This window comes from Anabas testudineus, chromosome 3 (assembly GCF_900324465.2).
Source record: "Anabas testudineus chromosome 3, fAnaTes1.2, whole genome shotgun sequence".
Lineage (NCBI taxonomy): Eukaryota > Metazoa > Chordata > Actinopteri > Anabantiformes > Anabantidae > Anabas > Anabas testudineus.
Window position 1 is genome coordinate 8,850,963 of NC_046612.1, and position 25,852 is coordinate 8,876,814.

At 40.7% G+C, this 25,852-nt stretch overlaps 1 protein-coding gene across 1 annotated transcript; it reads left to right on the top strand.

The window, feature by feature from the left end:
• Positions 1-674: 674 nt before the first annotated feature.
• lmo1 (LIM domain only 1) lies at positions 675-25,395 on the top strand. The gene is made up of 4 exons (XM_026377695.1): positions 675-1,450; positions 15,016-15,229; positions 22,573-22,698; positions 24,109-25,395. The coding sequence occupies exons 1-4, from the start codon at positions 1,429-1,431 to the stop codon at positions 24,212-24,214; spliced, it is 468 nt and encodes a 155-aa protein (XP_026233480.1). The 5' UTR covers positions 675-1,428; the 3' UTR covers positions 24,215-25,395.
• Positions 25,396-25,852: the final 457 nt, after the last annotated feature.

The window sequence follows — 25,852 nt, forward strand, 5'->3', positions numbered from 1 at the left end:
TTGTTGGATCTCACCCTTAATTGGTTAACAGTCTCCGCAGGGCAAGTGAAAGTGGTGCTATTTAAGGCTCCACCATGAAACAGCAACACTTTCATCTTGGCAATAACAGGCAACAATTATATTACCAGATTCGAAACTGAACCTTCTATCTACCCACTAATCAAAAACGCAGCCCATCTGTTGTGCTGTCTCTTTTGAAACGACTGTTTATCTGCAGCCTGTATGATAACTGTGTCTGGACACTAATTAACTGCTAAAAAGACCACAATTAGATGTTATTTCTATTAAATTCTGCAGGACAAAAAAAAAAAAAAAGTAAAGAGAAGACGAACAATAAAAGCATTTTATGTTTACTCCAACTGTACCAGCCACCGATGGAGCTGCACCACTCTCCCTCAATGTCTCTCTCTCTCTCTCTCTCTCTCAGTCACTCTGACACAGTCGCGCCCCCGTGCACGCGCACTCGCATCAGTGCAACCTTAAGTGTATGCGCGCGCTCCCCAGCTCTCTCTCTCTCTCTCTCCATCACGCACACTCAGACTGGCAGGCAGACCCCTCTCTCTCTCTCTCTCTCTCACACACACACACACACACACACACACACACACACACTTTCCCTTAGCTGTGCTTTTGTGTTTTGTCAGAATTAATGAGAAAAGTTCCCTTGCCCTAGGGGTAATTAGTGTCCTTGGAGTTAAATAAGCTAATACTTAGACACCTCTGGCACAAGCAATTATGTTTGTGTATTGAATAATTGATTCAAAGAGGGGGGAAGGGCTGCTAATCAGATCTGAGCATAATGAATTGATTTAATTAACAGGGGAATCCGAGGGTCTCTGGAAACTGCGCGCATTTATTCAGTAGCAGCAGAGGCGAGCGCGGCACATAAACTGGGAGCGAGGCGGCGTGAGTTCGCTTTTAGCAGTTGTCAGATTTGCAATTGGATTTGTTTGAATATAGTTGCTGTTTGGGAGCAAATGAGAACGAGAAGGAGAGAATATTAACAGCGAGCAAAGCTGAGCCGTCCAGTCGGAGCGCCCGATCCGTCCGTGTGTGCACAGATCCCCGATAGGCGACACTAGATTTATATCGCTTTTCATTGTTTTGCCTTTTTTTCATTCGCATGGAATTTATCAAGAGCAGCCAACGCGGGTTGATCGCTATTTATTTGCGTTTCAGTTCAGTCCGGATAGGGGGACCTCGCCGCGCACATCGCGTATTCCGTGTGTGAATTATTATTGATAGGGGGAAAAAAAAAACGTGCACACGGCAATTCATCTTTCCAGGGTTTTGCTTTATCGAGGCGTAGTCTAGTCAACCGCGCGTTTCAAAGCCATTTCCAGGAGAAGCTCCGAGCAGACCGATCGGTGCAGCCTGCTGGAGCCGAGGACGGATCGCCCGGGGAAGGACTCCTCGTTCCTCAGGACGATGGTGTTGGACAAGGAAGAGGGTGAGTAGCATCTCCGACCCTGTGATGCTTTAACCCGGGGAGTAACACGGCTGACATAGCTGAAACTACTGACATTTTACACGTTAAGTGTTTCCTGTCGCCCCGGACCCTGCGCGCCCGCAGCCTCCGCTTTCTAGTGGCTTTTCCCAACCCCGTTCAGTCACGACAGGCTCCGTGTTTTCGCGAAGGAGCCTGAATAGTGTGGCTTTGTGTAGCATGAAGTTGGGATGCACTGACACAAATAGCCTCCCACTGACAAACTGCAGTGTAGTTTAATGTAGTTGCGCGTTTATTCTGTGGCGTTTTTCCCTGCGTAACCCCAGAGTTTGAGGTTACTCCACAGACGCTGCAGTGCATGTGGCTCCTCTTTGCTTTTCCTGCTCTAAGTGCTTTTTGCGTCTGTGAAGTTAGCGAGGCAGCCTTTGACATCACCACGGGATGGGAGATGACAGCAGAGTGCTTTTAACTTGATTGCAAATTATGGATAGCGCCGTGCACCGTTCACTCACTTTCCGTCCAAATAGGCCTACTTGCATTACTTATCTATTTCAATGTATTTAGGTTAATGGGTGAGGCAATCTAATTAATTTTAATTTAAATCAAACTCGCCGCTAATGACGTCCCCTTTTGGATTAAACTGATACTGAGTCGTGCAGTGAATTTGTCATCTTCTGAATGGTGCTCAGCATGTGGATTTTAATTTATACTACATGATAATAATAATTCAGATGGAGGCTGTATGCAGCATTAAAAGGCTTTGCCTGGACTCGGATTGAGTTCTTCCAGATGCTTTTCTTTCTTGTGCCACTACTTGGAGAGAGTGTTGTTTTACTGACAACACAGACCACCTGCTAACACGCACAGTCTCCACTAATCAACCGTTTTTGTGCTATTTCTTAAAGCACAATCTCGCACGTCCGACTTTATCCTGGGCTCCTCCATGTCTAAAAGTAATGGATGCATTTGTGACCCATTATTTATGTTTGATGAAAATGGATATTTCGTATCTCTTAGCTGAGCATCCTTTCACTTACACATCAAAAAAACCAATAAAAGGATTGCGGCAGAGACATAAATTGGTCTGTCTGGCTGATCCCATGTTGTGCTGCTAATGTACCCAAATTAACTCAACTGTAAATTGTCTCCTTTGGATGTCTGTCTAGATACAAGTTCCCTGTATGATTCATGATTCAGATTGCTTTTAACAGTTATTGGCTAAGCAATATGGTAAATGTACAAGGTGATGCAAATGGCATTAGTGGGAAAGGATGCACAGGAGCATGTAATGCAGTCAATACTACATTAACTACTGATGCCCAATTACAGAACCAGGGAGAGTGGCTTTTAGGAGCATTAGGACTTGCAGAAAAGCTGAGATCACCTGCTGCTCATTGCCTAAAAGCTTCACCCTTTATTTGCTGGGCCCGACCAGCAGCTCCAAGCATTTTGGCCAAGTTGTCAACAGAGCTGCTTGGTCCAGGTCTCTTTCACTGTGGTGCCTCTTGGCGTTTATTGGCCCTAAAGTTATAGGCTTGTCAATTCAACCTTCTTGTCTAATGTACCCACTTAGTGCCTGCACAAATAAACGTGTGTATATGTGGAGAGGGAGGGGTGGGCGGGCGGTTTTGGGCGGCCACATGAGTGTCTGTGCATGATTACTGTCTGTTTCTGTTGACTGATTCACTGGTGTGCCTGTGCGTGTCTGCGTGCGCTCCTTAAGTGTTCATACTTCTGTCCTTATGTGGTCTATAAAACAGAGCATCAGTGTGTCTGGTCTCATTTTTGCGATCCTAGTTGGCAACAAAGCGATGCTCCTGCCTGCCTGGCAGACGGTTTGTGAACTCTGACTCCTCTTAGAAAAGTCTGCAGCAATTTGTGCTACAAAAGCAATAACAAGAAATGAATGCCTGTGCCCCCCCAGCCCCACCCCCCTTCCCCTATCTTAGCTCCATTGAGAAAATCTGCCTGTTACAAATAATTTCCCACGGCATCAGTTTATCAAGAGTCAGAAATGTAACGTCAGATTTAAGACAGACTGCCGGTAGTTAGAACATTCACGGTGGACGACAGTTAAAACATGTTGGTTTTACACTGACATAAACTAATCACCATTATCTCGCATCATGCATTCATTAACTTACAAAACACTGCCTGGTACAGTACCTGAAAGCTTGGAGGAGGACTTGTGAAAGGAGTGCAGGCACTGCTGTGTGAAAATGACCTAACATGCAGGTCATGGTTTGCAATGAAAAGCAACACATGCGCCGAAATATTCTGTGTCAACATTTTATTTCTCCGTACGATTCGAAGGTTCCAATTTGTGCCTAATTTGAGAGGAAAGAGCAACTCAGCCATTTTCTCTTCTTCATACCAACTGTAGAAGAAGAAAGTGAGTCCACACCGAAGGCACATTTTGCTGAACATTAACACAACGTCAGTAAACTCTTTACAGAGCTGAGCAGAAGAAAATCCCCCTGCTACTGATAAAATTCTGGTTACCTTTCCTTGTTAATTTATGACCCTGTTATCATCCTGTACATTCATAAAGCATGTGATTGAAAAGCAACGCTGCAGATGAATACAGACTGGTGATCTGTCGGCTGCTGTAATAAAACTTAGGCTTCAGGGTCCCGAATTTTATTTTGAAATAATAAGAATTGCTTCATTCTTTACCGGTGTTACCATGGTAATACTGTCTTGTAGCGATGTTATATTGATTTAGAAAGTGGACAGTAATATTTCTTTTCTTTTATTTGGTTTCTGAGGGTTGATTTCTAATTTCCAGTTGGAGATTACTTTTATATGTTCTTTAAGTCTTTTCACTTTTCCAAAGGAATGCAATTTACTCCCCTGTATTTGCTATTTTCTCAGCTTATTGGTTTGCTCTTACTTCAAAATTAAACTTGCCCATTTCAAATATTGAAATTACGTCTGGTTTTTGTGCTCTGGGCCCTGAACAATATTACGCACTGCTACGTTTGATATTTCTTAAGTCACCACCTTTTTTTTAATATAGCTTTATTTCAGGCACCTACGTTGCTTAGGCAATTTTGTCTGTAACACAGATTGTCAGGAGGAAGTTGTGTGTTTTAAATAGTTGCACAATTAATGCACGAAAACATTCATTTGCATACACATAACAAATAGTTGCAGCACGCTTGACGTAGGTGTGATAATCACAACATTATCAATTCTACACCTCTGTTTTTTGTCCATATTATACCAAAGCTCTTCTCACTATTCATTTTAGCGAAGCTCAGGAAAAAAAAATCACATTTATGCCATTTTCATCTGTGAGTGTTTAATTCCGTCTAATCTGTTTCTGATCTTACAAATGCAGAATTCTCAGCGGAGACGATTTCGCCTGTTACCACTAAACCTCTAGATCCCTATCAGTGCTGATCGTTTCACATCTACGAGTGCCGGAGATGTGTATCATTTTCCATAATCTTAGTGGAATTCAAAGGAACTGAATTGAGACTTAAGAGACACGTGTTAGCGAGTGCGCCCACCTGCCTTCGATGCAAATGGCTGCACTCATCAGTGTGGCACACAAACTCAATTATGCACTCTTGAGCTGTAAGAGCATCCCTTTTATTATCGCTAGAAGCCACATGCGTGCCATATTATCATACAAATGTCACACAACAAGATCTTAGCCACTTGCATAACAGGGAACGGACGAGCCCCGCGTTGTGTTACTCAGTCCGACCCAAATCACGTGTTTCAACATCAAGAAGGATTTTTGGTATGTTGTTGAGTTGAGTGTGAAAACAGCAAATGTTGCTGAAGTAAAGGTGCCACAAAATTACATGAACATATCAGTGAAATGCTGCAATGAAACCTTTTACAAAATCCACAAACATGCTAACGAGTCGACATGAATTGGTATTTTAAAGAAGCCAAACAGTTACTGCTCACATTCACTATTTCATTGTCTCACATGCTTCCTACAGTCTAATTGATCTGTTTGAACCTGTCTGAAGCAGGCCTTACTGCAGCTGGTGATTCTCTCAAGCTGCTGACTACACTCATGTTGATGCAGGAAGGAAAAATATTCATAACCTGATGCCTTTACAAACATACGTGCACTTCCTGCAGCACCTCATCAGTTTTTTCCCCACACAAAGTTACTTATTCTGCAGTGTACCTATTGTGCACTGTTCTGACTGGTTTGACATTCTGATGCACTCTGTAAATCGCATTTTTTGCGCTCTGGAAAACCACTTTTTTCTTTATTCTGTCATCATAAGCTTAGTAAAAGAAGATAGGAGAGATGACATACGGCAAGTTCTTGAGATGAGCAGATGTCAAAATATAGTGTCACTACGGTTTTTTGGCAAGTGAGTGCAAGTGTTAAGATGTGTAGATGACTGTTTTACTTCAAAAGACAATAGAGTACTGTACCTGCAGTAGAAAGTGTCACCTGTTACATGCAGTGTAAGGACTTTGTGTCGGTAGAAATTCAAACTCTACGGCTGAACATCACACTATAGTGTAACTTATTTATTCGACCACCGTGTTCTTAACTCAATCTGCTTTCATTCTTTTTTTGTTTTTCATGTCAGTGTCCTCCACTTCTCCCACTCCCCCTCTATCATGCACACAAATATAGCAGATGTATAAAAGGTTGGAAAAAATGTACCAACGGCAAGATGCAAACAAGCATCAAAGTCCCAGCTGACCAGCCCTTTCTCACTCCAACCGCAGTGTTCTCCGAAACACTACACACACAGTAAGCTCTGAACTCCATTAAATTAGCTCGTCGTTTTCATACAACTTCGTATGAGGTGATGCTCTCGCACACTTCAGCCAATGATGCCTACCGGCTGACACCTGGCCTAATTGACTCGGTTAGTGGTTGGAGGTTGCATTAAGTTGCAAATACATTTTTTCTAGATGCTTCTCTGACTATTTTTCTTTTTCCATTTGTTCAGCCTTACTTTAGAGATTAAAAAGACAGAATTATAGGACTTATAATGTGCATATAATGACGTTAGGAGAACACAGTTCAGTAATATACTCTGCTCACCCTTCTTGTTGCAGTGAAAAAGTGCTGTAACATATCATATAAACACAAATGCTTATTCGATTACTACAGTACATTATTCATGTGTAAACTAAATCTCAAATCATTACTGCACGGATGTCTCTTAATGCTTTAATGTGTCTTTAAATAAAAAGGTCTACTGTTATTCATTCAGTATTAAATAGGTCTTATTTAATCCCAGCTGAAGTAGTCCCCTGATGCATATTTGTTTAAATGAACGAGCCAGGGCTGCATATGCGTAAGTATTTATGTTTATGTGTTAGAGCCTGAACGATACTGGAGGTTTTAAAAATGCACCAAGCGATATCAACATGGTGATGTTTAAAAAAAGCATGAGTACATAACATGAACAATTTAAGATGGATACATACTGAGCGGAACATTTTGAAGTTGAAAAATAAACTTTTCCCAGAGAAGATATGGAACATTTCAGAATCTTTAACTTCTTTGGCAAGTACACACCAAAAAGTTATTCATTAGCTGATATCTGCAAACAAGCAACTAAACAGTCAAGCTCTCGTGTGCATGTTTATACTGGTGCTGGTGCTCTTATGTTCTGGTAGCACGTTGGAAGCTTCAGGTATACTGTGTGTGTGGGTTTTGAGATATGAACTGTGCTAAGAAATCTTTTGATGGGAACTCCTATTTAGAGTCAAACACGTGGGCCTTAGGAGAAGTGAGCGATCTGGACCAGCCTGCTGTATCCCAGTGCCAACAGGAAGTCTTGCCCATGCCTTATTTCCTATTTGCTAAAGCCCTGATCATCGCTGCTGAGCATTTTAATGTGTTATTTTCCCAGCCTGTGTGCCTCTGAGGAAAGCACTTTTAGTTGGTCAGTAAAGACATTTTGTTGTTGTGGGGTGTAAGTAGGAGCACAGCCTCTAGGGGCTGCTAGTGGGACCTTTCAACTTTCAGTCTTGCTTTTCTAAAAAATAATATTCCCATTGCTGTAATCAGTTTTCTGCAGGTTGAGCATTGAAAGTGTGTCACTTGTGAGTTTACAAGCCCTAACCCTGCACTATGAAGTGTAATAACACATGCACACGTTACAGCAGTTAACACATAAGTTGTTTTGATCTTACTAGACAGCTGCCTCTGCAGGCCTATAAATTGTAGCGGTTTGCAAGATACAGGAGGTATTTCTCCAACATAAAATGACCTTTACTTGGCTATTTTTGGCAAAAACAAAATGTCACGTGAATTTATTTAGGTCGAAAACCACCAAATTAAAGGCTTCTTAGAACTGCGTTTTAGTACAACAATCCAGGGAAAAGGAGGGCAGCAGCTCCACACTTCAAGATACTGCAGCTATCTTGTTAGTAAATAGAAAAGCCTGGGGTGCCTTCTCTTAAATAAGAACCAACTTGCTGAGAATAATCTCCTACTGGATGACCTTCAGTAAATCAAATCTTAAATAGCTAATTAAAGTCTGTGATTCAGGGGGGTGGTTATTTGCCTCTTAAAGCTAGTAAATTAGGTTTTGGATATTGAAGTTGTTGATTTAATTAGTGCTTAACTATGATGTGTGCAACTACAACTTCAGTGGTAAATGACAGCCACCATGCACACACATTTCAACTTAAGTCCACATTAACGGAAACTTGTTTCACAGCCTTCAGCCCCCCCTTACCCCCCATTCCAATCACATCTCTTTTCATTTAATTTTATTTCATTTCATTTGACCAGCAGAATTGCCACTTGATTTTAGTCAGTAACAAGAATTACCCCTCTAGGAAATAGGGCTAGTCTTAATATAATGAGGTAATATAAAAGGAATTTATTAAAAGAAAACCATTTCGTAATCAAACATCAGCCAACGTCATCTACGATGTTACTCTCTTGTGGGCTCTAGAACAAGCTGTACTGCACAAGAGAGCCTAGTTCCCCATCCCACGTGACATCACACCTAATCTTCATGAAGACCTCTTCCCTAACTGTGCACCCAAGCAACCTCCCTCATTATTTACCCCATCAGATGTGGGAATAGGTACTTGAATGACATTAGAGGCCTGTTCTGCCAAATAACTGCCCCCTGTGGGGAATTTGCATTATTCAAGATTAAAGAGCCTCACACAGTGCACCACAGTATGGTGTTCCTTCTTCCCTTCCATTTTCAACACACTGAGGACCCTGAATGGCACACCTGTCTCCTGGCATATCCTTTGAAATAATAAGTGTGCAGTAATTGCTGGGGAGTGGTGAGGATTTTGTACATAACTTCCTGACCTCATGAGTGACACAAACTTTAGAGGGGCTACATTTATTCCTCTCCAAATGCATTTTTAATGTGGACTAAAAAGTGTTTGTGCATTATTCTGTTCCGGATAGCGGAAAGTGGCTGTGACAGGTCTAATGGTTTGAGATCTTATTTTATTTATTTTTTTACTTTTTTTTTTTTTTTTTTTTGCCAAGAATCGTGAAGTGGCAGATATGATTGCCTCTTCTCTTAATGTTTAAAAGTATACAGCTCGAGAATAGGTTTCAGTTTTAAGTAGAGACTCTTGGGGGGGGAAATTCAGATTGCTCACTTAAATGTCTCAAATCTATATGAGGATTGAAATTGAAGCTGTGTTCAGCTCCGAAAATGGTGAAACGGTTTTTAAGAACCAAAATCCTCACACCACCAACAAAGGCCAACATTTGAAGCTACATTCAATACAAAATCTTCCCCTTGCTCTGTCAGTACTGACAGTCTTTAACGCTCTCGTGGGTTTATTTGGGGTAACCCTGCATGATAAAACCTTGAATGTTTGTGTCTTTTCTCCTCCTCCTCATTCATCTTATTCCCTCACTCCTATTTTCTTGCTCCATCTCTCTCTCTCTCTCTCTCTCTCTCTCTCTCTCTCTGCTGTAGACAGTTTACCTTGCAGAGCTCTAATCTCACCCTACTACTGAGCAACCAAGTGTTGGAACAAGTCGCCTTCTGTAATAATTTGGAAACTCTGCCAGTTTCATGTCTTTAAAAAAAGCTGCAATGAATTTAATTAGAAAGCTGTTGCATATCTCTGTGATACATTTCTTTTAATTAACCCCATGTGAATAAATTAAAAATAATAAGGGACTGAAAAGTGTGGAAAAAAAAAACACCCTAATGAAGTTTTCCGTTAATTGGGATGGAGTCTGCAGCCAAACCACAGTGAGTAGTGAGCACCAGGAGCTAACAATGCCTTCTGTAAGCCTCAGAAAAAGGCCCAGGGCCTTCGTGCTGACTTCAAGTGTAAGAAATGCACCTCTGACGTGATGGAAATGACCGTGGGCTGGGAGAAAAGGCAGTCCTGTTCCAGGCTGCTCTGCTGAGACTCCCCATGCCGCGCTTGAAGCTGGGCCAGTGTTATTGCAGCCCTAATGCGGCTGACTCATTTGGAGCGGATCAGGAGTAATTATGGTAGGGAAAGTGGCTGCCGACCGTGAGGGTCAGGACACTTGTAACATGTGAAAAGAGCAATTATTCCAGGAGACAAAACCCTCCCTTATCCTGGGCAGTGCCAGGGTCAATGCAAGGGACGGCTGGGCTCCGTTTCACCGGGGCTTATTAGCCGCAGCAAGCTGCAAAGTTTGAGAGAGTGCATCTTGTTAATGAACAGTCCCCTCCTCATTCGCACTAGCCCTGTCTGCTTTCTCTCCCACTTACTGTGGGTGTTAATTATGTCATAATCATAGCATGCATACAGTCCCAGAAATCACCTCACAGACCCCAGCATTCATACACAACCATCTGGAAATGTAGCATGCTGTACAGTAACACAGAAGACTCTAACAGTGAAACAAAAAAAAAAAGAAACACAGAATGAAATGTAATATTGACTTGGGCCTGGTACGAAACTGCCTAATTTAAGATAGAGAGAGTGTGTGTGTGTGTGCCTTTTTTCTTTTACTCCTCGCACATGCTCAAACTAAGGATAAAAACATGAATCAGACAGTGAATCAGTGGTCTTTACTTTCCTTATCATTCAAAATACACTCATCAGCCTGCTTTCAACAGGCATGTGTATCCCAGCTGATATTATTACCAGATGTCTTGTGTTTTGTCTTGGTGATAGAGAAACGTGTCTGTGGGCTCAATTACAGCGATGACGGAAGCTGAATGAAAGGGGCTGATTCATGCACACAATGGCAAGACATCTGCATGAGATCCCTATTAACCTTAGTGGCAGACACCTTGGCCCAGGGACAGATTTTATTTGGGATTGCCATGGTCACAGTATTTACAGTGGCTGCATAAAAGAGTGGAGTTAAAAACGGGCCCCCGTAGCCTCTAAAGCCGAGACTCACTAAGATTTTGTGTAATACAGTACCTACGTAGTCATTTTTTATTCTGTCTCTACTCTTATGCATAGGAGGTACAAAGTATAATAATATATTATATTATTTTTATATATATTGATTATAGCCATCTCTGTCTGATTAATGTGTTTAATTAAAAGATGATGATGACGACGACAAATGCACTTGTTCCAGCTAAATGCAGTCATTTGGTAATGTAGTATCTAATTTCCCTGAGCATCCCACTCTGTGTATTCACCATGCTGCTGGTTAACACTCTTATTTGCTGCAGCTACAAGCTTGAATTATAGGGGCCCCTGAGAGGAGGCCCACCCAGGGCCTGCTTCCACCTCCTTGAAAGCCCACCTCGTGTGTCAGGAAGGCTGAGTGATTCTCATCAAGATCTTTTACCTCCCTGCGAACCAGCAAAGCCTGCATCACACCATGGTATCAGTGCTTTTAATTGATCAAAAGACATTTAACAAAACACAGTTTCAGATGTAACTGTACTTTCTGCATTAACGTTGAGTGCCTGGGAGAGCAGCTGCTCCACTGGGATCATGTTTCTACTAGTGTAGTGAAGGATAGCAAGGAATTTATGGCCACTTTCTTTACAACTGTATTGTATTCACCTGCATTGTTTTAAAATCAGTAATCAAACAGTTTTTTACAAAACAATAAAGTCACTTTTAGTGATAATGACAGGAAATGAGAACTAGGGGCAAATCATCTTTGCTTTCACCCATTCCTGTCCAGATTGAGAAAATGTAGGTTATGCCATGTCTATGTGATAATTGTATTTTTCCACTTTGAGATCTTTCCTTGAGTGCTCCAAACAGCAAATTTCTTTTAAAACCTTAAATATATCAAAAAAGTTAGCAGACTGATGTGATTTTTTTTTTGATAGCTGTAAAGACGGATGCCTAAATGGGCTAACATAGAAATCGGATGCTATCTCTATAATGGAAAATACATGCTCTGACAGACTGCTTAGGCTGAGAAAAACTAACTGTACATAGTCTTGAAAGATGCAATCTTTAAGAAAGTAGATGGATGGAAGAAGAGAGAGATGACAGGGCCTTTACACACAGCACTAATGGCAAATTAAATTCCTTCTCAGGAAGGATATTTGGCAGGGCAAGTGCTCTGTCTCCACTTTGAGGGGTAAAATGCATCCCTTGTTGGAGAACGAATCGTGATGTGAAGAGGCATGCTTTTGGTGACATCAAATGACACTGGAAGGTCAGTGGCACTTGTATCTGTTAAATGGATTGGATTAAGTGGAGGCTGCCTCCTAGTCTGCTGCTTCCTTTCATAATGCAGCTTTTCTTTCTGGGAGGTGGTAAGCATGGGAGGCTCTGTTCAACACCACAGTTTCACAGAGCGCTGGGAGTGGTGACAGGTGCAAGAAAATGTCTCACGGCATTAAGGGAATTGAAAAGACATTTACTTTACACACTCATTTTTTTTCTGTCATTGCTCTTTGTTTAGTAGGTTTGAGCTAGTGCTTGCTACATTACTGTTCAAGCTGTTTTCCAGAGGCTTCTTTGGTAGAAGACATCAAACCCATGTTTGCTCTCTGCAATAGCTTCAAGAAAGAGGAATGAGTTGAATGTACATAGTGGTTTCCTGGTAGACATGTGTCTCCAGGCCTGAAGGAGTAGAACGTATGCATAGAAACATGGATGTCAGACTAACTACAAACACAGAACCTTATGTGCATAAAGACAGCATTGTCACTGTAATGATGCTGAACAGGATTTTTAACAACGCATGCATCTAATACATGGGGTGGGTGGCATGCAGTAATTCCAGGATTTGGCCTTTTCAAATGTGATGTAAAACACACACGTAATATGTCTGAGGAGTGCATGGCGTGTGGTGGTCTCAACCAATTATGAGTAGTTCTCCGGAGGTGGAGGAACGACCTTTTTATATAATTAGTACTCTTATTTAAAGCAAAGATTTTGAGTAGAATAACTAATTAGGTGTCATAAAAGGCAAATTAAAGATTTTTGTGATCCCCAAGGGAATTTCAGCAACTCCTTTCTTTTCCACACACTCAAACACGAGTACACACACACACACACACACACACGCACACACACACACACACAGGCATTTTCTCTCTCCTCATTAAGACTGTTTTTAGTTCTGTAGAAGCCTGTCAAGCGAGCACTGTTGGCATACCTGCAGAGAGCTCCCCTAACAAGCCATGAAATGCAGGTAGAAGAGTCCGCCCTTATCCAGTGTGGCTTGAATTTGAAGCTTTTTAGCTTCATTTACACTGAACATTGGTATTTATAGCAGGTTTTGTGATCCTAATGTGCCAACTTCAAGAGGCCTGTTTTGGGGAGAGAGGGAGGTGAGGGAGCTGCAGGGCAGGCAGAACACTAATTGATGGCTCCCATCACCAGCACTGGACCAATTAGCCTCTCCATTCCACTTCTGATAAAGAAATAAGACGGCTCAACACTACCAGAGCACTTACTGACATATAAAGTAAAGCCATAAATTTGACTAACAAGCTCTCCTATTTCTTTCACCTCTTTTTTAAAAGGGGAAATGCTAATTATATTACATTCATAGCATTATTGATGTGTGGATAGCCAAAAATTGCAGAGCAAATCTGGATTCAATAAGGCACTTTGTGAGTGCATTTACGTGTGCAGATGTGTGTGCATGCAGAGAGACAGAAAGAGAGGGAAAATATGCTTTCCTATTCCAAAGAACTCCTTTTGAAAAGTGGTCTAAGGTTTTTGTGAAAGAGAACGAACTTGACAGGCTTAGCTGAGAAAAGTAGTGCACAGAGTGAAGCAGTCCGTTGTTACGAGCTGAGGTTGTGTTTATCACTGAGCAAACCACAGACGTTACAGTCAAACAGCAGGTCTAACTACAGAATGACCCCATTCACACTTAACGGTACACTGTTGCATGCTGCTATAGAAGTGAAAATAAAAACTTTATTTGGTCTCGACAAAATGTGACTGTGCGCATCTCTAAAGTGCAACAGTAAAGCAGTGACATTTCATACATAACTCAGTGTAACGTGTGTTTAAAATGGACCTTTAGGCTGGAGATACTCGCACATACAAAATGCTGCCCTAACCCCCTGTGATGCAGAGTGTCCAGCCTTTTTTTTTTTTTTTTTTAGAGAGAGAGAGAGAAATGTGTTTTGAAAGTAGAGTGGCAAGTGGCGTCCACTGTGTGTTCTTTTGGACGGATCAATAGCTCAGTGTGTGAGAGAGTGTCTTAAGAGCTGTTGTCTTGTGCTTTCAGCTGTGGCAGACCTGTTAGTGCTACGGAGGGGAGCTACGCGCCCCTGCCTCTGTACCAGCAGTGGCCTGAGGGGGGCTTTTAGTCCAAACAGAAAATGTCAACCACACATAGACTATTAGTGTTTAGTGCAGTTATTAAATGGACTTTATTTGTCCTTTAGGAGGCTAAAAGGTGCACTTAAAAGGGACCTGCGTGACAGCAGGGCAATTTGCGAGTTTGATAACTTAGGCTCGCTCGTTGCAGACACATGAGTACAGATAAGTGTAAAAGGAGGAAAGGCTGTAATGCTCTGAGTAGGGAACACTGTGTGTGTTTGTGGTTTGTGTGCGCACATGTGTCTGTGCATCTGTGCCTGTGTGTGTCCCTCTGTATGTGTGTGTGTGTGTGTGTGTGTGTGTGTGTATGAAACACAGCGAGTGAGTGTATGCTAAAAGGCACTTAGGCCATAACATATCTCACCGGGGTCTGGTAGCAACGTTTTTGTGGTCAGAGGCTTTTTAAAAGGTTAATGTTAATCTATACCAAACAAAGCCCATGAGGAGCTTTTACAGCTCTGGACAGTTGAGTGAAATGGGCTTTGATGAAATGGTAGGTAACTAACATACTACACAGCCTGCTGTAAATACACAGTAAGCTAAATAAGCATGCTGTCTTGTATGCCCTGTATTCACAACACATGCCTCTTCCTCTGAAACCTACTGCAAGTGATCTTGTAACTTTTGTATTACAGCATGTTCTTAGTGGAACAAGTAAACCAGGGCTTTGTAGTCCAATGTGACCTGTGTGCCTATCTACATGGAAGAATGTTTTCTTTAATGCATATGAAGCAGGTAGGGAGCACGATGTAGTAGTGCGCGAGGCCAGGCTTAGACGCCTCGAGAAGCAGCCGGCTTATCAAAAAGAGAATATGAAAAGTCACTTGTGTTTCTGGGCTGTAAATCACGCATGGCTGTTTGTCTCCTTATCACTACAGGTGTGCCGATGCTCTCCGTCCAGCCCAAAGGGAAACAGAAGGGGTGTGCCGGCTGCAATCGCAAGATTAAAGACCGCTACCTGCTCAAGGCCCTGGACAAATACTGGCATGAGGACTGTCTCAAATGTGCCTGCTGTGACTGCCGCCTGGGGGAGGTGGGCTCCACCCTCTATACGAAAGCCAACCTCATCCTCTGTCGTAGGGACTACCTGAGGCAAGAAACACACACAATCACCTCTCTCCACTCACAACAAACGCAAAAGCGGCGCCTTTCAAAGAGCTGCGTGACATGAAAGGATCAACAAGTATTTTTTTTTACCACCATGTGCAGTGTTTCAAAGTGTGTGTGTGTGTGTGTGTTTCCTGCGGTTCTAAATGATTTGATCTAAATCATGCAGAGATTCCTCAATGTTGTAACTACATCACAGCAAATCCTAATATAAAGAGAATTTGCACATAACAGGAGGTAACGTTGTTTTAGGGTGGCACAGAAAAAGGAACATTTGGGGCATTTTTGGAGCAGCATATCTCTTTTTTTGTAATGTGCAAAATACAACTGCATAAATTAAAATTCCTGTTCAACTTAAATCACGCTCTCATGCCAAACAGTTAAAACAGAAAGCAATATATAATAGTAACATGTTTTTAACTTGTATTATTGTTTTCCACCAATTTGTCTTCCAACTATCACCTTTCATCATTTTCTGTGTTTACATGAACACAGAGGGCTTCTGTCATCAAGTAGACTGACTCTCTGTTGTACCAGACCTACAGGCTATGAGAAACCTCCAGGCAGGCTTGTTGCTAACCCCCCCTTCAGATGCCCTTACCATCTGCTTGTTAAATTAAACATGACCATTTCCTGGGCGTTAAGTCACATTGGCAATGAGATCCTACCATTTATCTCAGAGGGAATCCCCCTGGGGCCAACTTAGGGAAGCCAGTGCCCTAGGCCGCCTGTCCCAAAAACTCCCTGTCCTGCACTGTCCTCCTCACTTTCTCCATTCCTCATATATTCACCTTACATTTCCCCACTTAGGTTTGGATAAGTTTATAGTTTTAATTAGAGAGCATAAATTGAAAAGAGCACCATCATTTCAAATGGCTACTAAAATCAAAAGGAAAGACCTTAATCAACTTGGTTTTCTTCTTACCTCACTTGAGGATCTCCATGACATTTCACTTTCATCTCAGCTCTTCCTATGACCTGGAGGAAGCCCGCAGTCCACTTGAGAGGCGCTTAGGGACGTTACACAGAGATAGGCCATTACCATCCATCAGTTCCCACCCAGAGTTAATGCTTTTAAGATGCAGTGAGATGTCCACTAAGACCTGATGTTGCCCCCAGAAGGGGCAGATGGTGCAGATGAGGTAATAATAAATGGGCAAATGACCAAGAGAAAGCAAAAATGATGAAGCTCAGAGTTTCATTTGGTAAAATACATCTGCTGAAAGGACAGCAACCCCAACCCCCAAGCCATAAGTGCCTAACTGGCACAGTGAAAGGAGAAGGAAAAGCTTTCTCGCACATTAGACCACTAAGATGTAGAGGTCAGAGAAGGGATGAAAAAAGGAGAATGACATATGAAATCAAGAGTTAGGAATACTATGATAAGAATAAAAAGGAAAGAGGAGGAGAGCGCTTTCAGTGCTTCTCTGTTGCCCCGGATTGCCTAATGAAATCCATCCCACTCGCCTGCTCTTCAGCCTGCGACAAATGCAGAACACTTAATGGCTAGAGATGCTTGAGATGAATTCTATTATGGAACAAATTAAAAACCTTGCCTTGCGTGTAGAGTAGAGGCAGTTTGAGAGACCAGAGTATTTGAAAGTAGGTGATGCAGTCTCCATCCGGCACCAATTTCCTTTTCATTCCGTCTTTTCTGTGCAGTAAGACGAAGGCTCCCCTCACCTGCAGTAATGAAGTTAAATCTGTGCACTGAATTAGCCTCCTGCACTTCATTAAAGACAAGCGGGTGGATCAAACACACTGGTTATTTCCCAGGCTTTGGAACCCTGCCATGTTCACATTAATTATTATAGGAGCTCCATCTGTGATTGTCCTTCAGTGGCATTAGCAAGTTATTGAATGCACTCACGCTTTCCTGAATATTACACTTCGACACACACAAACACAAAAGCACATACACACACACACACACACACCTTAACCAGTGTCCTCACCTGCTCCCAAAACTATTACATCAACAAATAGTTCAAATTAGTTTTCAATCTCCCTGTTCACTTCCTGGAATAAAGAGGGTTTTCTTATGCTATATGACCCTATTGTTTCATTACAAAGGAGAATAATAGATTAATTAGGCATTTACTATGTCGACATCTCTGGATCGTAAGACGTCACCAGAGGGCTGACAATCTAGTCATGGTGTGATCATCAGGACTTGAAGCCTGAAATCATTTAATCTTCTATTTCAAATATTAGAGAGGACATAATAGTCATCCACTTATCAAAATGGGGTATAATTAACTGTAAGAGGAAAACGTTTTCAAGATAATGGACATTATAAGTTATCCACAAACCGGTAAAATAGCAGGGGGAAGATGATAGCGCCCGTCTGTATGTGACTGTTTTTCAAATATGTCCTCTCCTTACTACTTTACTAAGTAAAACAATTGCTCTCCTCCTGTAACAGTTGCTGCTCTTCTCTGGGCAAGATGGATCTGAACAGAAAGGTTTACGCTTTCAAAATGACACAACTGCTGGGGAAGGTCAGAACATGCAATGCATGCATTAACAGCTTTCCCTTTTATGAAATCTGACAAACCCTGTGCAGGCAGGGAAGTCTCAAAGAGCTCAGAGAACAGGTAGAAAACTTCAAGAGCCACAGCCCAATCTAAGGGAAGCAATTCAGAGAGGCAGATGATGCACTGTAGGAGCTTTAAGGGTTTGAAGTTAGCAAAGAAGCAAGTTGAAAGAACTAAAAAAGGCCCTCTTTTCTCTAAAGACCCATTGTAATAACTCAATAACAGAGGAAGGAGAACTGAGCTTCTTTACATTCCTGCCGTCCAACTCTGCTTGCAACAGCTCACATCAGCACACAAAGTTACATTTTGCTATTAAATAAGAACTCTTGGTTGTTCTCCTGTGTTGGAGACTATAGGTCGCAGGGATACCTGTGAATACTATTAGTATCTTTTAGAGATTTGTCATTTCATCAGTGAGTTAAACAACAAAACATTAAAAAGCTAGAGTACTATCATAATCAGTTTGTTACACGTCATTTTTCAACCAAAACGACTTGAGTGATGATTTTATTTTTTCTAATATACAAATTTGGTTCTTTGTCATTTATTATAGCAAACAAAGGACTGTTTGGATAAAATAAGACATTAGAAGATGACACTTTGGACTTTGAAATGGAAATTCAAATGGACTTTTTCTCACAGTACCACTATGGTAACTACTACAGTTGCAGCCTGACTAACTATTAAGTCCTATAAAAGGGGGCATATAATAAATGGTGTATGAGTACATTTACTTAACTTAAACGGTACAATTACAAGGGGTAAATATTATACTTTTACTTACTATAGTAATAGTAATATTTTAAAACCTGAAAAATAAAAAATAAAATTTATGGATCCAAAGGTGAAGTTCACCATCTACTCAGCAGTGTAAAGTTATTAAAATTCAAATATTAGAATTAAAACATATCATCATCAGACAAATGTTAAGGTTATTCAGTTTATGAATGAGCTTTTACTTTTGCCCCTTAAACTAATACTTTATACTCATACGTTTGTGCTACTACTTTTACTTTAGTAACATTTTCACTGCAGGACTTTCAGATGCAGCTGAATATTTCTACACTGTGGTATTACTGCTTGATGAAAAGTTCACACACTCATCCAATAAATAGCCTGTCTGCTTTCACTTTCTTATACTGCATTATCCTGTTGAGAAATCCGTGCCAGAATGTCTAACAGGTTATGGTGAGCAATCCAAATCAGCACTTGTAGCCCTCAAACCTATTTAAAGTGAACCATAGAAGTGACTTTTTAAAATAATAACTTTCTATGCTTTAAACACTGCTGCAGAGTTGATGATTGATCGTCAAAACTCGACGGGCTCAATATATGATATTATATTATATTATTATAGAAGTCATGAACAATACTCCCAGATTTTCCAGAAACTCACCATTCACATTCTGTTTAAATAGAAATGTAAAAAAAAACCTGTGTTGATGTTGAAGTTTTTTCACTTTCCTTTTGAGAATATTGATTTATTTAATCCAAACGACCAGGGAAATTGAAGTGCATGAGCCACTGCACTCCTACAATACAGGACATGTGTCAGAACAATATGTGGGATTTCTGCAGAAAATAGTCTATTCAAACAAAGAATCCATTGTAAATTAAATGAATTCATGTTTTTCTAAGGTAATCCGCAACCTTGTTCTTTGAAGGCACTGTTTCAATGCTGTGAAGCATATCAAGTAAAAAAAATGTACTGGAACAACTGTTAACATAGTTTTACTGTGTATATATAGAACATATTGCAGATTGGAGTACTGTGTCCATACATGTGCAGGTTGCTAATTTGCTTTAGACTAGACGTAATCTATCTCACTTTGTGTCACTTACTTCATGTTGGTCGAAACATATTACATTCTCTTAGTTGACATCGAATCTCTTGACCTTTTAATTTGCCTCTTCATATATTTTTTTTTTTGGTGTGAACCATTTATTCCTTACTATATGCAGCACCCCTTCAGCTGTTACTCATGAGATTTCTGCAGTGGCGGTTCAAATCTGATTGCTTTTAGCTTCATAGGAGCAGGAAGAGAAGAGTGTAATGTGTTTGAACAATTATCTCAAGCTGTAATCTCCTCTTAGCACAAGGAGCTCAATTAAGCCGGATGTTGATGCCACGTTATAACCCAGACACATTAATTATTGTATGAAAAAATGTGAGCAGGCATATCTGATGCACTTTCCTACATTTAAACTCTTCCGTGTTATAGTGAAGATATATATTTTTATTTTTTAATATCTCTGCCGTGTTAGTGGGATTTAACTAAACATACAAGCTTTAGCACACATTAAGTAAAGCATGCTACCTTGGTGGCATTGCCTGCTGTGCCCTCTGTAATAATTTAATAAAACAGTCTTAAAGGGGAACCTGACAATTTTATGCATAAAGGCCATTTATCACTGCTATCAGACTTCGGGTGCAGTGTTGTCGGAGTGGGCATTTCCTTTTCTGCTGGTGTTATGTTTTACAGCTCGGGCCTCCAGTCAATCCTGGACTGAGAAAACCCTCGACATAATCAGAATTATTTTCTCATAAGATGATGCATTTATGTTTTCATGGCTGCATAGTATTGGAAATCATCAAACTAAAATTTCATGCATAATTCTAGTGCTTAAAATATTTGAGTTTTCTCTAAAAGTAAGTCATAAACAGAACATGGGACATAGTCTGACATTTAGTATATTTTAGTCCTTTTATTTAGTGTTTGTATGCTCTCAGTTTTATAAAATACATTTTTTAAACTAAATCAGAATGCCGCTTTGATTATGGCTAGTGTACTTATGGCTACAGTAAAGGTGAAATGCCACATATCTACTCTAATTAAGATATGTAAAAAGTCCTGATGAGAGAAAAACCTCTTTGTGTCCTAAAATAAAGCAAAAAATAGGTTATACGCACAATATGTGGATTATTGGTTTGCAGAGAAATGAGATATATACATATCTGAAAGGTAAAAGCTAGATTTCACACTCTCCTCTGACAGAAAGTAGAACTTTGTGTCAGCAGCGAGCTGGGCTTCCCTACCAGGCTTTTTCACAACCTGTGTGTATCAAGTGAGCACCATGTCCACAGCCCAGCAGGGTGTAATGGAGCTGGTTTAGAATAATCCTACGAGCTGTTATAGGTGTGTACATGTCAGTTGCTGTAAGTGACCCAGGCTCTCTTATAGCCACGGTTCCCTGAGGGATTGAAAAAGACATCACTGTGTGACTCCCTCAGTGCAGCAGAACTCAGGTGTGGTGAAACCTGCAGCATTACCTGGCACTCAAGTGTCACAATGAAACAATAAGTGTGTTTGTCCAATGGGGAATATTTTTTTGGTGAATGGTGGACAAAAATGAGGTAAATAAACTTTTCTTTTTATGTTCACTTTTTCTGGACAATGTGCCTCCACAGCACATAAGCTCTCATACAATAAAAAAAAATGTTATAATATATTACAAAATGTTAGAATATAATGGTGAGATAAGTTTCTATGGAGCTGATATGTGGTCCATTTTTGTACTTGTGTTGAATTTGTGAGAATTGTTTGTGGATAAGCAAAAATCAGTTTTTAATGCATCTCTGTGAAGAAAAAACAAAACATCTGTGAGTGCCCTGTGGGTGGCAGATGTCTACTGTATGAGAACATTCTGTTTTCACTGAAACAGTAACCAGTTGTAACAATGTCTCTGCTTAACACCCTGTGAATCCCTCTCATGGAATATAACAACCTTTCTCCCTCTGTGTCTGCCTCTCCTGCTCCTCTGGGGCAGTGGCCCCTAATTAGAAGCAGGGCTGCTGGATAGACATTTACTTTAACAAGGTGAAAGCAACTGAATGGGACTAGCATAAACGAGGCAGAATATCAACAGTGCGACTTCTCTGTCCGAGCCCTACAAGTTTTTGGGGGGGGGGGGAGTGTTTAACATACTGTTGGAATCTGCTGTTGCCTTATCCCCTCTTGCAAAGCTGTGAAACGGTGCTTTTCCTGCTGCAGAATATATAAATCTATCTGCGATTCAGAATCTTCAAATTAAACATAGGGGCAGGCGCTTGGAAAATGAAAATGTAAATCTGACTGTGAAAAGCACTGAGGTTCCTTTGCTTTGAGGAGCGAGGAGCTCTACACCATTGCCTCCTTGCTCAGTTTGTGACCTTTATCACTGGGCTCTTTGTTAATAAGCCTAAACAAGCAGCAGCGGCTCTGTTCACTGTGGAACATTTAGTCAACTCTTCAAGGTTACACCTCCCATCATTGTCTCCCATCATTGGTCCTCTCTGAATAAAAAACACGAGATGGAAAAGTAAAGAAAAGGGATTGAGCACGAATGCTCGTAACAGAAATCTTTTTGAACTTGGGACTACATTAGAGAATGCAGCCTCTTGTGTAAAAACCCAGCTGGCTTTGGAGATAGACTCATTAGGTATTTAAGTTTAGAAAACTTTCAACAGCTCAAATGGTTTGCCTCAGATCTGTTTTCACTGCTTTTGCAATGTGCAAGGGAGGGGGTGGGGGGGTTCTTTGAAGAAGATTAAAACCATGTGATTATTTTAATTAGATCATTAGCCAAGAATTAAGATCTATGTTTGTAACTCTCACTAACAAAAATACCAAGTGGCTGCCAAGAAAGATTTGTGCGTTACATTCAGTCTATTTCCATTTTGACCCGTTTCTCCTTCCATCCCAGCATTTCTTTGCTATTGTTCTTACTGTCAGTACGTTTTTGTTTGCTCTTTCATTGCATCAAGGTAAAGAGAAGGTGGGTTAATCTCTGTCTGTGCTCTCTGTCTTTCAGGCTCTTTGGTACAACGGGGAACTGTGCAGCCTGCAGTAAACTGATCCCAGCCTTTGAAATGGTGATGAGAGCCAGAGATAATGTTTACCATTTGGACTGTTTTGCCTGTCAGCTTTGTAACCAGAGGTAAGAATGGGGATCATAACCGCTCAACAGCATTGCCTTTTTATTTAAAAAAAAAAAAAAAAAAGAATTGAGTGTAAAAGTGGCCAATAGCCTAAATATTTTTTACACATTAAAGCAGACCATAGTTTTAACGCCTGAAAACAGCAATTGTATTCCTGTGTTGCAAGGATAAAGGTTTCTCTATTGCATTTGTACTGCCCTGCTAATTATTTCCTATTGTGACACACGGCTGGCAGACTGCCCTTGTTTGTGTCTAGATCTGTAAATCTTTTAAGCCAGAGAGATGTAAAATTAGGTCTTGGTATAGGAGCTACAAAAAATAAAGTCCTCCAGAGGTGTGCTGCTTCATAAGGAACAAAGGACCTACACAGGTGTGAAGTGCTGTTTCCTTAGTGATACAAACTTTTATAAAATTGGAGTGAGCACAAAGCCTATGCTATGATGTACATAAAAGATGACATACCCAAATATTGCTTTTTCCCCCATTAATACATTGTCAGTAATGGCACCACTCTGGGAGCAGAACGTCCTTTGCATGCTTGTCAGGGGTGCTGTGACCCTGTTCTTCCACACAGCACAAGCCCATTAACCTTCTGCAGGCCAGATTCAGTTACCATAGTGAACACCTGCTGTAAGGGAATTATTACTGCAGCCTCTTTTCTCAGCTGGCAGACATGAAGCCAGGTCTCATCTGGCACAGAATTGCCATGGCCGTGACTGTTTTACCAGCCTGGCACATTACTAAAGCCAAGCTATGCTCTGCTATATTCTTATCTTCGCTGCCCTTCAGTCACATTATGGAGCTGTCTCCACTTTGTCACACAAACAAACAGCTGCACAGAGAAGAACATCAGTAGGACAGGCTGCTATGTGTTATTTTCCCTCTTCAATTGACTGAGACTTTAGAGGAAAAACATTCTCGAGCACTGGAACCAAACTGGTGTGTGAATAGCTAACCCTGTGGCAGAGTTTCCCTGGAAACTCTTGTGGCGCCAGCGGCTTTTTGTCAGGCCGAGGAGAGTTGACCTGTCTTTCATTGAGCACCAGTGCACGGGTCTGCTTGCTTCAAAATGACAGGGTTTTAATCTACTTTCATTTGAAGCCACACATTTATGATGGCCATCAAAACAGGCTTTGAACCTGACGAGGCACAGTATCAGCGTGCATCAGGCAAAACGTCTTGGGCCAAATGTGTGCAATTAAACAAAATCGCCATTACCTGCTGATCTTAAGTGCAATGTTTTCACTGCCAGATGAGACAGAGTGAAGTCAGACAGTCACTCACACACACACACACACACAGACACACACACACACACACACAGACACCACTTTGTGTTAATGCCAACAGTAATCATCTATGCGTTTTTAACAACAGTCCTGCCTTTGTTTGTTTTTCTCTGCCAACAGGTTTTGTGTGGGGGACAAGTTTTTCCTAAAAAACAACATGATTTTGTGTCAAATGGACTATGAGGAGGGCCAGCTGAATGGGAGCTTTGAGACACAGGTTCAATAGTTGGAACCTCATGGCAGCAACAATTGGCTCCACACTTTACACACAAGATGGATGTTCTGCTGCACTTGGAAAAAGACAAGCGTCTGTCTGCTTGCCTGCAATACTTTTTAAGACCCCTTTATCAGTCCCTAAGGACTCTATTGTAAATGTTCAACTTTTTGCCCCTCCCTCACCCCAACACTGAGCAGTTACAAATTTTGATGTACAGTTGTGCCTGCTTAGCTGAGCACTGTATTGCTTGTATGTTTTGTGAAATTTGTTTCAGGTTTGTTTTCTTTTATTTTAGAAATGGTTCACTGGAGGGTATGTACAGTCTGTTTTCTCTGTATATATAAACTGGAACATTTATTTTATGAAATGTAATGCAATTTTATTACTAGTGTGAATTAAAGATTCTTAAATGTTGATAGTGAGTTTTTTTTCCTCTTGTACCAAAACCAAAGTTGTTGAGGAGGTTGGCCCATGTGTTGATATGTAATCATGTCTCCAAACACTGCAATGCTATAAAAAGCCTTGCAAGATAAAATATATTTAAAGTCCTTCTTTAAAACACGATGCAACAAAAGTTTTATTACATTTTGCAGAGTTCTGATGGAATTAGAAATGCTGTTTAAAATGAACTAATTAAGATTTTACTTGGAATAAAAGAATGCTTCTCCAAACTGTGTTGTTGTGAACGTGCAGGTGTCATGAAAGGGACTGAGTTAAACTGAGCTGCTCTCTGTGATTCATGCTTCACTAATTGCCATCTGATTATGAGGGTGAATTGGACTGGAAATGAAATGCAACAGCAAATAAATTAGAGAGAAAATAAATGCTCATTGAGTTTGAGCTCATTCAAACTCATCAGCAACAGAGGTGCAGAGCTGTATTAAAAAGTACTTTTCCCAGAAGACTTGGTTAATGGAGCTGTGTGACACTGTCTGTTTATCTGATGAGGTTATATCTGATTCACACAGCAAGAGAAAACAATATACAAAGACTGGTGGAGCTGTTACACATTCAGCTATTTTCAAGTGATAATTCATGTCAGTGACTTTGCTTATTACATGTGCTTGTATGAATTAATCGTGTAATTATTTTATTTTGACACTGGCTGCCCAATGGCTAAATTAGAAAAAAATAACATTGGGTAAGAATACCTTAAAGATTATTTGCTGCAAATAACATGGTGTGGGTGATATGGCAGCATGTGTACCTGTGATTTCTTCCCCAAATATTAAACAGTTCCTCCGATTTTGACTTTTATTGACTTAAAAAAAAAATCCAGTGATTCGTATCTAAATGTTGACACAAGCATACTGCATTCATATGAGGTTTAGATTTAATTTCAATCATTCTGCTCGTAATTACTAGCTTATTTGGGATTTGGTTCACTAAAGACTGATTCAGGGCTGATACATCTGCTGCTTATATTCTCAGTTAATTGACTTTAGTGTATAAAATGTCAAAGAAACTATGTGAAACAAAGCCCATCCCAATTTTTCAGACACAAGGTGAAATATTCACCTTGTCCATAACGAAAAACTATTTTGATAAAAAATATGAAAATTGGTACTTTTAAAACACTACTGAACTACTTAACAATGACAATTAATCAGAATGAACAAACATTATTCTTTTAATGACAAAATGCTT